The 13,402-nt window shown below is 31.1% G+C and overlaps 1 protein-coding gene across 1 annotated transcript; it reads left to right on the top strand.

Moving 5' to 3' along the window:
* The first annotated feature begins 135 nt into the window (after positions 1-135).
* LOC132927636 (dynein axonemal heavy chain 6) lies at positions 136-13,402 on the top strand. Its single transcript, XM_060992218.1, is given in 27 exon segments — positions 136-932; positions 994-1,644; positions 1,704-1,818; positions 1,869-2,326; positions 2,389-2,813; positions 2,876-3,014; positions 3,081-3,617; positions 3,683-3,934; positions 4,006-4,441; positions 4,537-5,209; positions 5,269-5,715; positions 5,796-5,968; positions 6,048-6,942; positions 7,007-7,252; positions 8,609-8,846; positions 8,917-9,405; positions 9,478-9,650; positions 9,723-9,903; positions 9,968-10,147; positions 10,208-10,981; positions 11,075-11,315; positions 11,382-11,684; positions 11,792-11,943; positions 12,061-12,411; positions 12,488-12,580; positions 12,651-12,969; positions 13,063-13,402. Coding segments are annotated over 27 exon segments (9,846 nt in total). The 5' UTR covers positions 136-257; the 3' UTR covers positions 13,293-13,402.

Below are 13,402 nucleotides of genomic sequence, written 5' to 3'. Positions count from 1 at the left end.
CAAAATAATTGATTCTCAAATAACAGGCATGCTTCAAGTAGTAGAAGAAATATTTATTGAAGCTCAAGTAATAATAATTTGAAATGCAAATGTATTATTTTATTTTTAAATTTTATTTTCAGGAGCCATGGCTAATTGATATTAATTCAGATACAGATCATGTATTAAAAACATTATCTCTACTTAGTGAACAATTAGTAGAACTTCAAAAAGAATCGAACTTGTATAAGTCTTATCAGCGTTATTTCCGAGTAGAAATGACAAAAGTTGATATTTTGACAGAAGCAAGTGAAGCTGTGAGACTAAGAATATTGCTTAGAGATAGTCTAGTTGAATGGGGAAAAAAAATGTCTGCTTGGGAAATAGATAATTTTCATAATCTAGATGTAGAACAAATGAATACGTTTTTAGCACTAAATTTAAAATACGTTGTCCAATTTACAAAAAATCTTCCTGAATGCGAACTCATAAATCTTATTGATGAAAAAGTACAGTCTTTTAAAACAAAAATGTCGATTATAGCAATGTTGAGAAATCCGAATCTTAAGAACCATCATTGGATAAAAATTGAGCAGATACTTGGGACAAAATTCCCAACAAATCAGACACTTACTCTTAAAATACTTGAAGAATTAGACGTGTTTAGTTACGGTACTGAAATAATGGAAGTTTCTGGACAGGCCAGTTCTGAAGCCACTTTAGAAGCAATATTAAAGAAAATTGAAGATTCTTGGAAAATAGTAGATTTAATTGTACTTCCTTATAAAAATACACACGATATTTTTATACTTGGTTCATTGGAGGAAGTTCAGTTAACATTAGAAGAAGCAAATATAAATTTAAATACTCTCATTTCATCAAAACATGTAGTAATAATAAGATCTAGAGTTGAAGAATGGATAAGTTCTATGAATATTATGAATGACGTTCTAGTAAGTAACATAATAATTATATAAAACTAATAAAATTGTTTGAAATAATTTTTCTCTGTAGACCGAATGGATTATGTGTCAGAATAATTGGATTTATTTGGAATCGATATTTTCGGCTCCTGACATACAAAGACAACTTCCAAATGAAGCTGCATTATTTAGTCAAGTAAATAGTTCATGGAAGGATTTAATGCTGAAAGCTGAAAAAAATCCTTTGGCTATAAGCATATGTACCGATAATAATATCTTGAAAACTCTTTTAAAAAATAATGAACAATTAGAACAAATCCTGTTACATTTGGAAGCATATTTAGAATCAAAGAGAGTTATATTTCCACGGTTTTATTTCCTGTCAAATGATGAGCTCATAGAAATAATTGCTCAAGCAAGAAATACTAGAGCTGTACAGCCACACATGAACAAGTGTTTCGACGCTATTTGGAGAATACAATTTAAAAATGATGATGCAGAAGGAAAACCATTAACCCCAGATAAAGAAGATAGTTCACCTACCAACATTATCGCCATGATATCTCCTGAAAGGGAAATCGTTAAATTTTCATTACAAGTCAAAGCAGCTGGGAACGTTGAATTTTGGCTAACAAGGGTAGAAAAAGAGATGGTAAATACATTGCGGACATTCATGTTCGTAGCCATGGGAGATTATGACAAGATTCCTAGAGAAAAATGGGTTTTGTCACATGCTGCTCAGGTTACAATTAAAATAATTCAACGTAAGTATTTAAATGAAATTAAATTGGTTTTTTTCAGTTAATAATTGCAGTATCCCAGATGATGTGGTGTCGTGATGTCCATAAAATTCTTAAGCTTAAATCTAATATTCAAGAAAAGCTGGTTGAATTTGAACGAAAATGTTTTAAATTAAGTAGCTCTGGAAATAAGTCAATTCTATATAATTATCTAGTACCAATAAAGATAAATTATTATTATAGGACCTAAATAATTTAGCGGCCATGGTTCGAGGACGTTTAACAACACTTCAACGTTCCGTAATCTGCGCATTGATTACGATTGATGTTCATGCGAGAGATATAATATCAACTATGGTAGTCCGTAAAATAAACAGTGATTTAAATTTTGAATGGCTAAAACAGTTACGTTATTATTGGGATACTGTGGATAGTTGTGTTGCGTGCATGGCTAATGCTCGTTGGCTATATGCATTTGAATACTTGGGTGCATCCCCTAGATTAGTGATCACACCGTTAACTGACAAATGTTATTTGTGCTTGATGGGTGCACTTCAGTTAAATTTAGGTGGTGCGCCAGCTGGCCCTGCTGGTACTGGAAAGACTGAAACAACCAAAGACCTTGCAAAAGCATTAGCTACACAATGTGTTGTATTTAACTGTTCTGATGGGTTAGATTATAAGGTTTTTATACATAGTCCAAAAATAGTTAGACAGGAAAAAATTTTACAATTTTTTTTTTTTAGATGATGGGTAAATTCTTCTCTGGATTGGCTCAGTCAGGAGCATGGTGCTGTTTTGACGAATTCAACCGTATAGAAATTGAAGTTTTGTCGGTTATCGCACAACAGTTAATCACTATTATGAATGCAAAATTGATTAATGCCACTAAATTCATGTTTGAAGGGCGAGAAATTAAACTTGTAAAAACTTGTGCAGCATTTATAACAATGAATCCAGGATATGCCGGAAGAACCGAATTACCAGATAATTTACAAGCTTTGTTTAGACCCATGGCAATGATGGTTCCAGACTATGGTTTAATTGCTGAGGTTATATTGTATTCTGAAGGTTTTGAGTCATCAAAAATGTTGTCTCAAAAAATGGTAAAAATGTATAAACTGTGTAGTGAACAGCTTTCTATTCAGGATCACTATGATTTTGGAATGAGGTAAACTTATTTTTATATTTTTAAAATATTAACTATAATCGTGAAATTGTTCTGTTTCAAAGAGCTGTAAAAAGCGTTTTAGTAATGGCCGGATCATTAAAACGACAAAATCCCTTCATTAACGAAGATTTAGTTTTAATAAGAGCTTTGAGAGATAGTAATTTGCCAAAATTCCTAAAAGATGACGCTATACTATTCCAAGTAATCATAGTATTATTTATAATGTGTAAAATATAATCATAAATATAACATAATTTAAATATTTAGGGTATATTAAATGACCTATTTCCTGGAATTGTCTTACCAGAACAAGATTATGGAATGTTCCTATCCACAGCCAAAAGTGTAATGGAAAATTATGGCTATCAAATTGTAGAGTGTATTTACACCAAAGTTATACAGCTATTAGAGACAATAATTGTACGGCATGGTATCATGACCGTTGGTCCGACAGGTGGCGGAAAAACCACTGTTTTAAAAATACTTAGTAAAACATTAACAGAGCTTTATAATAACAAAATAGAAGAACAATATTATAGACCAGTTCAAATATACCAACTAAATCCCAAAGCTATAACTATGAGTGAACTTTACGGTGAAGTAAATCTCCTTACAATGGAATGGAGGGACGGATTACTCGGAAAGTTTGTAAGACAAACAGTTCAAACAACAAAAGAAATATTTCAATGGGTGGTGTGTGATGGCCCTGTAGATGCAATATGGATCGAAAACCTTAATACCGTACTAGATGATAATAAGCTCCTATGTCTAGCCAACTCAGAGCGCATCAAATTGAGCTCTTGGGTAGAACTTATAATCAATTATTGCTTTTAAAATAATTTGTTATAACAGAATTACTTTATTTCCAGGTTAGAATGATTTTTGAAGTCGGCGACTTGTCACAAGCATCACCTGCCACAGTTAGTAGATGTGGAATGGTTTACGTAGACGCAACCGAACTAGGATGGTTACCGTACGTACACTCATGGATAAATAGATTGAAAAATGATGTCATTCAAAATAGCGACGAAATAAAAAAATATCTGTTGACGCTATTCGAAACTTATGTTTATGAAGGTTTCTCATTTATTAACAAGCATTGTTTGGCTCCCATTAAACAGGTATAATTCCATAAAACTTTAAATTTGATGAAAGTAGAATAAACACGAATACATTTTAAGCACTATTTTAGGTAGAAATTAGTAAAGTGACAATGATGTGTACTATTATCGAATCTCTATTATGCGACTCTGAAAGTTTTAACACAGAAACAGATAATTCAAAAGTTCAAAATTATATTTGCCAAACATTTATATTTTCGTATTTGTGGTCATTGGGATCAAATTTAGTAGATTCATCTCAAAATAAATTCGAAAATTTAGTTTTCCGTCAATTTGAAAACCATTCCGAATTTTTAATTTCACCGGGAACTAAATTATTCGATGTGTACCTAAACACAGTAAATAAAACATTTGAAAATTGGAATTCCATTGTTCCAAAATTTCTATATAATGCAGATACACCTTATTTTGAGTTGCTAGTACCTACAGTGGATAGCATTCGATATGCATATGTAATGCAAAGGCTAGTTCAAATGAACCAACCAGTAATGTTAACTGGGACAACAGGTAAAAGAATATTAAATTTGACTAAATTATAGCTATTGTTAATTCTAATATTTATATAATATTATTAATAATATAAAACTGTATAATTATTCTAGGAGTGGGAAAAACTTCAGTTGCAAATTTAGTGATGCAGAATTTGGCAACAACAGATAATTGGATAACCGGAATAATCAACTTTTCTGCACAAACTAGCAGTAATAGGACTCAAGAAATATTAGAATCAAAATTGATAAAGAAAAAACGAAATCGTTTTGGTGCACCAGGAAATAAACGTTTAGCGATTTTTATTGATGACGTGAACATGCCCAAACCTGAAGTTTATGGAGCTCAACCACCTATTGAGTTACTAAGACAACTTTTGGATTCTGGTGGCATGTACGATCGAGAAAAATTAGATTGGAAATATGTAGAAAATTTAATATTATGTACTATTTGTGCACCTCCGGGTGGAGGTAGAAATCCCTTAACTCCGAGATTCACAAGACATTTTTCTATGATGTTTATACCAACTACAAGCGAAAATGCTATGAGAACTATATTCACTTCTATTTTGGACGGATTTCTTGCAGACTTCCCGCCAATTATAGCTAATTCGAGTTCAGAAATAGTAGAAGCCAGTATCGAAGTATATTCACGTATTTCAGAAGATCTTTTACCTACTCCTGCAAAGTCACATTATGTATTTAATCTCAGAGACTTGTCAAAGACCATACAAGGAGTGTTGCAAGCGGATTTTGCCACAATACCAGATCGAACACATTTATTTAGGTATCTTGTTATTGTAACTCATATGTATTCATATAATATTTTATTTATTTTTCTTACAGACTATGGTATCATGAAACATTACGTGTGTACCATGATCGTTTAGTTTGTCAAGAAGATAGATCATATTTTTATAATCTTCTTCAAAATGTGTGCACAAACTATTTCGATAAAAAAGTGTTAGAATTTTCTAAATCTGACATAAATCTAACACAGCCTCCTATGTTAGTATTTGGTGATTTCATGAATTCAAATTCCAAAGAAAATCGAATTTACGAAGAAATAACCGATACCAATAAATTAAAAAAAGTGTTGACTGAAAATTTAATGGATTTTAATATGGTATACAATAAAGACTTGAAAATTATATTTTTCATGGATGCCATTGAGCACATAACACGTATAGCGAGAATATTGAGGTCAGAAAGAGGAAATGCTTTACTTGTTGGAGTTAGTGGTATGGGGAAACAATCATTAACTAAATTGGCATCACATCTCAATGATTACAAGTATGCATTAAACAATGAAAGCGTGAAAAACAATATGAACATTATATTCAATTTTAAAATATTTTATGTTGTATGTTTAGATGTTTTCAAATAGAGTTAACAAAAACTTATGACTATACTACTTTCCACGAAGATTTAGTTAATCTTTATTATAAAACTGGTGCAAAATTCGAGGACACCACGTTTTTATTCACAGATAATCAAATAGTACATGAAGTATTTTTAGAAGATATAAATAATATTTTAAACTCTGGTAGATTATTTATATTTAATAGTAACATTAATTATGTATTAGCAATACACATTTTATAATTTATTCATTATTATTCAAGGGGAAGTACCAAATTTGTTTAAACACGATGACCTGGAGAAGGTCATTATTGCTTGTCGACCAGCAGCCATAGAATCAGGCATCAGTAGTGAGAACCGTGATGCAATATTCAGATACTTTATACAGCGAGTACGCTCTAAACTTCATCTCGTAATATGTATGAGCCCAATTGGTGATGCGTTTAGACGAAGATGCCGTTTATTTCCTTCGTTGGTAAATAACTCGACTATAGATTGGTTTGATGACTGGCCAAAAGAAGCTCTTTTATCTGTAGCATATAATAGCTTAGAGAAGTTTTCGCAAGCAGGAAATTTAAACTTGATTGACAATCTAACAAATATTTGTAACAGTATGCACGAATCAGTCAGTGAAGCTACAAAAAAATTTTTTAATCAAATGAGAAGATACTACTATGTAACACCAAAAAGTTACTTGGATTTCTTAAAATCGTATTTAAAAATGCATGAATTTCAAACCAATAAAATCAAAAATGAATCTGACCGTATTTCAAAAGGGTTAGGAAAATTGTATGAAACTTTCAATATGGTTGGACAGATGAAACTTAAATTAAAAGCAATGGAACCAGCACTATTTGAGAAAAACGAAGCTACATTGAAACTAATGAACAATCTAACGATAGAAAAAGCCGGCGTTGATACAGTACGAGAAGTAGTTCTTTTGGAAGAAGCTGCAGTCAAAATAAAAGCTGATGCTGCACAGGCAATTGCTGAAGACGCACAAAAAGATTTAGCCTTAGCTATGCCAGAAATGGAAGCAGCCAAAGCAGCTTTAGAAGCCCTAAACAAAAAAGATATAAATGAACTTAGAGTATTTAATAAGCCCCCTAAACTTGTTCAAACTGTTATGGAAGCTGTATGTCTATTATTGGCAAAAAAGTAATTGATAGTTTTATAATGAGTAGGAGGTATATACTTGTTATATTTTCATATTTTTGTTTAGAACTGATTGGGCTTCAGCTAAAATAGTATTAGGGGATAGTAATTTCTTAAAAACTCTACAAGAATATGATACAGATAATATTTCCGACAAAATGATTAATCAACTTAAGCCTTACATAGATAATCCGGAATTTAATGAAAAAAAAGTAGCCGTACAATCTTCAGTGGCCCGGTCAATGTGTAAATGGGTTCGGGCCGTGTACAGTTATTATCTAATATATCGAATAGTTGAACCGAAAAGAAAGAAGTAAGTAATTTTATTGCTTAATTATATTTACAAAGTACAAAGTGGTATATCATATTCCAAGTATCCAAGTACTCAAACTTTTATCATCTAATAAATAATAGTTACAAGTGCTTACAACATAATTAATTACATATTTATTGTTATTAGTTATTACTTATAACTTATAAGTTATAACAATATAAAAATAACAACAATGATAATTTTCAATCATATAGTTTAAATTACATAACCAAAATTTAAAATATAAGTAATTACAAAACAAAACATAAAATGCATTTATTATATTTTTGCAGTTTAATACTTATATATTATACTTTTGTTTTATTTTCATTTTAATTTTTCGTTAAAAATTCACTGATATGTATTAAAAATAGAATACACACTGAATTAGGACCGCAATTAAAAATGATAATGATAATAAGTAATAACGCAAAGAATATTATATTGGTACTTAATATTATATTATTATGCATTTTTGTTTATAATTATAATTATTAATATTATTATTAGTTCAAATAATTACAATCATTGCAGTATTATTAAGTCATATGATATTTAAATCATTACCAATTTAATAGGTATTATTATTAATTTAATTTTTAACTCTCTAATATTCTATTACACATTTTTAGTTTTTAAATTGAAAAATCAATTTGAAAATATATTAAATACTTACTTTTTTTTAAATTTTAAATAATTACCATAAAAGCGATCATTCAAAACTATAGTCAATTAAATAATTAAAAAGTAATTGAAATAATTTCTATAAAACTATTTATTAAGTCAATATAAGAAATTATAATAACATAAAAATGATAAAATATCTATTGATATTTATTGATTGGTCATATTATTATGTCATAGTTTTTTATTATTATTATAGGGATCGGCCGGTTCCGGTTCTCGGTTCTTGTACGCATTTTTATCGGTACCGCTTCTTATATGATATTTCAATAAAGTATATGTATATCACAAACTTTATATTGTTATTGTTAATTGATACTTATTATTGTTATTTAATATTTATTAATTATTTATAAATTTTTAATGAACACTGAATACTGTAGTAAAATAATGTTTTACATTTAAATATTAGTTATTAATTATTATAAATTAAAATGTTATACAGTGTACTAATTAATTATTATTATTAATTTTAAGATTTTTTTTTAAAGAAGAACTGGTATGGAGAACAGAAGGGGAATATTTTGAAACCGGATAAGAACCGGAACCGATAATTTTCTTAGAACCGGTTCATCCCTAATTATTATAAATACTTGAAATACAATATCACATTAACCTTTAAAATAAAATATTGCCATTGAAACAACAATATTTTCATTTTCATAATTTTAGACAACAAGAAGCTGAAGATGAACTTAATATAGTATTAACAGAATTAAATGCAAAGCAAAAAATGTTATCTGACGTCGAAGCACGTCTAAAAAAACTCGAAGATACTTACGACCAGAGTGTTTCGGAAAAAAACAAACTTGAATTAAACATAGGTAAAACACAATCGCGATTAAACAGATCTGATTTGCTAGTTGAAGCTTTGAGCGATGAACAGTTAAGATGGGAAAATAATATACAAGTATTTTGTTACATTCTTTTGCGTTACTTAATGTATTTCAATACAAATTTAATGTTTACGTTATATTTAGATGCTTTCCCAGAGTCTATTGACGGTGACTGGTGACATTATAATAGCAGCCGGATGTGTCAACTATTTGGGGCCTTTCACTGACGAGTATCGTAAGGATATAACCCATTCGTGGTTACAACTATTGACTCTATATGAAATAAAACATTCTACAAATTACTCGTTGAGCTCTGTACTAATCGATTCGTTTGAGTTACGCTCGTGGAATATGAGTGGCCTACCTAGAGATTTGGTGTCAACGGACAGCGCAATAATCGTGACTAGAGCAAATCGATGGCCACTGATGATAGATCCCCAAGAACAGGCAAATAAATGGATCAAAGACTTGGAAAAGGGCCATTCCTTGAGAACGTGTAAAGGAACGGATTCAGACATCATGAACGTAATCGTTGATGCGGTAAGATTGGGGTACACCGTTTTGATCGAAGGTCTCGAAGAACATATTGATCCTACACTAAGACCTATATTGGAGAACATAACATTTAGACGAGTAACTTACTTAATTTGATAATCGCGCAGACTGGGTCTAATTAATAAATTATTATCAATTATTGGCATATAGGCTGGAAGGCTGTTAATGCGCATTGGTAATACTGATATAGAATATGACGATCAGTTCAGATTCTACATGACAACCAAAATGTCTAATCCCCATTATTTACCAGATGTATGTATACAAGTTACGCTTGTAAATTTCACTGTAACACCGTCGGGCTTAGAAGATCAGTTATTAGTGTAAATAATAGTATAAATATTTATAAACATTGATATCTTTAAATTAATTTTAATACGTATTCATTTTTCTAGAGACGTTGTGCGATTAGAAATGCCCGATTTAGAAGAAAAGAGGACCGAAACAATTGTGAATATAAACGATGATAATAATTTATTAAAAGAAATGGAAGACAAAACATTGAGGATGCTCAATATGTCAAAAGGAAATATATTGGACGATGAAGAACTCATACAGACACTTAATAATAGCAAGGTAGGGCTAGATACGTAAATATTTACATTTCCAAAAATTTTTACTTTCATAATTTAATTTTCAGGAAACTTCTATTATCATCGCCGAACGCTTAATTGATGCAGAAGAAACAGAACAAAGCATCGGTATTGCACGAGAGCGTTATCGAGCAGTAGCTAATCGAGGATCGTGCCTTTATTTTGTTGTAGCACAACTGTCTGAAATTGATTCTATGTACCAATTTTCTTTAAATTATTTTAGTTCTGTAAGTTATAATAAAATGGTATGTAGCATTTAATCTGAAAACATCATTGTTTGACTTTAGATATTTTGCAATGTGATTAAAAATAGTGACAAAAAAATAAGAATAGATGTTAAAATGCCCACTATGATCGAAGATATTACCAGGGCTGTGTATACAAATGTTTCTAGAGGCCTGTTTGAACGCCATAAATTAATATTTAGTTTCTTGATCAGTGTAAGCATAAATTTGCAAGCAGGAAAAATCACAAACACCCAATGGAACTTTTTGTTGCGTGGACCCATAGGAAAAGTAAAAAGAAAAATGACAATTAAACCAGCAGTATTTGCAATGACAGAAGACATGTGGAAAACTGTAAACTATATGTCTGAGGTATTTTCGACGTTTAAACATCTTCCTCAAAATTGCACAGGACCAATAAAAATCACACTAGGAGATTTTATTCAAGATATTCATTTAGATCTCGAAAATAATGATCTTGAAGTGAACTGGAACTCAAAATTAAATTTATTTGAAAAACTTATGATTATTAAAGCATTTAAAGAAGAAAAATTGATTTTTGCAATTACTAATTACGTTAGCACTGAACTGGGAAAAACGTTTATCGAAAGTCCAGGCGTTTTGCTTCACTTATTATACAATGACACGTCCTCGACTATACCTTTGATTTTCATTCTTAGTCCAGGTTCAGATCCATTCGTAGCGTTCCAAAAGTTTGCAACGGAATTTGGAATGATAGGTAAGTTACGTGCAATATCTTTGGGTCAGGGTCAAGGTCCTATTGCGGAAGAACTTATAAACGATGGCCAAAGAGAAGGTCATTGGATATTTTTGCAAGTAATAATAAAAAAAAATTTTTTTATAATATTAATATTGAATAATTTAATAATTTAATAATAATGTACATCATGTTTTAAATTTTATTTTCAGAACTGTCATTTAGCATCATCGTGGATGCTCCGTATGGAAAATTTAGTTCAAAATCTAATTGAAAATCCATCAAATATTAATCCTGAGTTTAGACTGTTCTTAAGTTCGATGCCATCAAAAAGTTTCCCTACATTCGTCCTACAAAATTCATTAAAAGTTACAAACGAACCACCAAAAGGCTTGAGAGCAAATATGAAAAGATCATTTACAGACATAAATAACGATTTCTTCGAAAATAATGGTAATTGTCAATATCTTTATTTCAAATAAAATGTATAATATAATGCTATTACCAATGGCACGATAGCATTCAGCTCTGATTGGCGGAAAATGGTTTTTGGGTTGTGTTTTTTCCACGCTATCATATTGGAAAGAAAGAAATTCGGGTCGCTTGGTTGGAACATAGCATATTCGTTTACTGATAGTGATCGTGAATGTGCTATGCTATTATTGCATATGTATTGCTTAAATGCAATAGAAATACCATGGGACGCCTTACAGTACATTACTGGCGAGATAAACTATGGTGGCAGAGTTACCGACTCTTGGGATCAAATAACATTGAAGACGGTACTTTTGAATTTCTTCGGTCCTCACACTCTTGAGCCGGGTAACACAAACGATATTATGCTATATTATATTATGTAAATTATGTTGTTTTGTGTATTAATATCTATAAATTGGTGGTACACGCCTCGCCTACATCATATTTTTCAGGCTATAAGTACTCCGAGTCCGGTATTTACTTTTGTCCAGAATCGGTGAAATGCGCCACCATTAATAATTATCAGCTATTTATAGACAAACTACCGATAATCGAAGAACCGGAAATATTCGGAATGCACGAAAATGCAAACATCGCGTACCAAGTACCTACATACATTTGATTTTAAAATACAACATTAATTTTTTTATTTTTACATATTGTTATGCTAAAGTATCTGTATATCTATATTATATTTATATGTAATAATTCCATTTATTAGACTAAAGAAACACAAGAGACATTAACGACAATCATTGGAGCATATCCCAAATCACTAACAGGTTCTGCTGGTAAATCAGACGATGAAATCGTTATGGAAATGGCCATTGATATTTCCGAAAGACTTGTGAATGTAATAGATTTTAGTGAAGCTCATTCCACAATAATGAATACAGATAATAAGGGAAGATTGCCTTCATTATCTACAGTACTATCACAGGAGATCGAACGTTTCAATAAATTACTTGACATCATACATAATTCATTAAATGATTTACGTAAGGCGATAAAGGGGCTCGTGGTTATGTCTGCAGAATTGGAGGGAGTTTACTTATCATTCATAAACAATATGGTAGTACATAGAACATATTATACATTTTTTAAATACGTAATCTCGAACACATAATAATATCTTGAAAATAACACAGGTGCCGAAAATGTGGCTGAATAAAGCATACCCCTCGTTGAAAGCTTTGGGAAGTTGGGTTAAAGACTTGGCACTTCGATTAGATTTTATCTACGTAAGTGATATCTGCAAATAACCGTTACATGGATTAATGTAAATAATTCCAAAATTCCAAAATATTTTAGATCTGGATGAAATTTGGTAGTCCTCCTTCGTACTGGATATCAGGTTTGTATTTTCCACAAGGTTTCATGACTGGATGTCTGCAGAGGCATGCCAGAAAATATGCCATACCTATTGACAGTTTGAAAGTTGATTTTGTGCTTACCCAAACTATTTTGGTACAAGAAAAAATTGCCGCAGTGCACGCAGCTACCGCAAAAGAAGACAAAGACGCTTACGAAGGCCTAAAAAAACTGGAAGACGGCGTTTACGTACATGGCCTGTACTTGGACGCCGGGCGCATAGACTTGACTACCAGCAGACTGGTTGATCCCATCCCTGGTAATAATTCAATTCGATGATAAAAAACAAAATATTACTTTATTGGAGCTACAAAATTACACAATACTTTTGTATTATTTCTATTTATTCAAGGTGACCTTTATCCTTCGCTGCCCGTTATACGGCTAGTGCCGACTACCAATTTGGATGAACAGAGTTTGAGGTACAATTGCCCTCTGTATAAAACTGCAGCCAGAGCTGGAGTTCTTTCGACCACCGGACATAGTACTAATTTTGTAATTGCTGTATTATTGCCGACCGACTTTCCTGAGAGCTATTGGACCCTCAAGGGCACCGCTCTTATCACACAATTAACTAATTGATTGATTTGATGTCATCGTATATTATACGATATTATCGTGTATTCACATTGCGTTTGGTTACTTAACATATAACAAATATTATATATTTAATATATTATCAGTTTGTTTAA

This window comes from Rhopalosiphum padi, chromosome 3 (genome assembly GCF_020882245.1).
Source record: "Rhopalosiphum padi isolate XX-2018 chromosome 3, ASM2088224v1, whole genome shotgun sequence".
In the NCBI taxonomy this organism is placed as follows: Eukaryota; Metazoa; Arthropoda; class Insecta; order Hemiptera; family Aphididae; genus Rhopalosiphum; species Rhopalosiphum padi.
The sequence above is the reverse complement of the archived record's forward strand: the minus strand, read 5'-3'. Positions and strand labels throughout refer to the sequence as shown.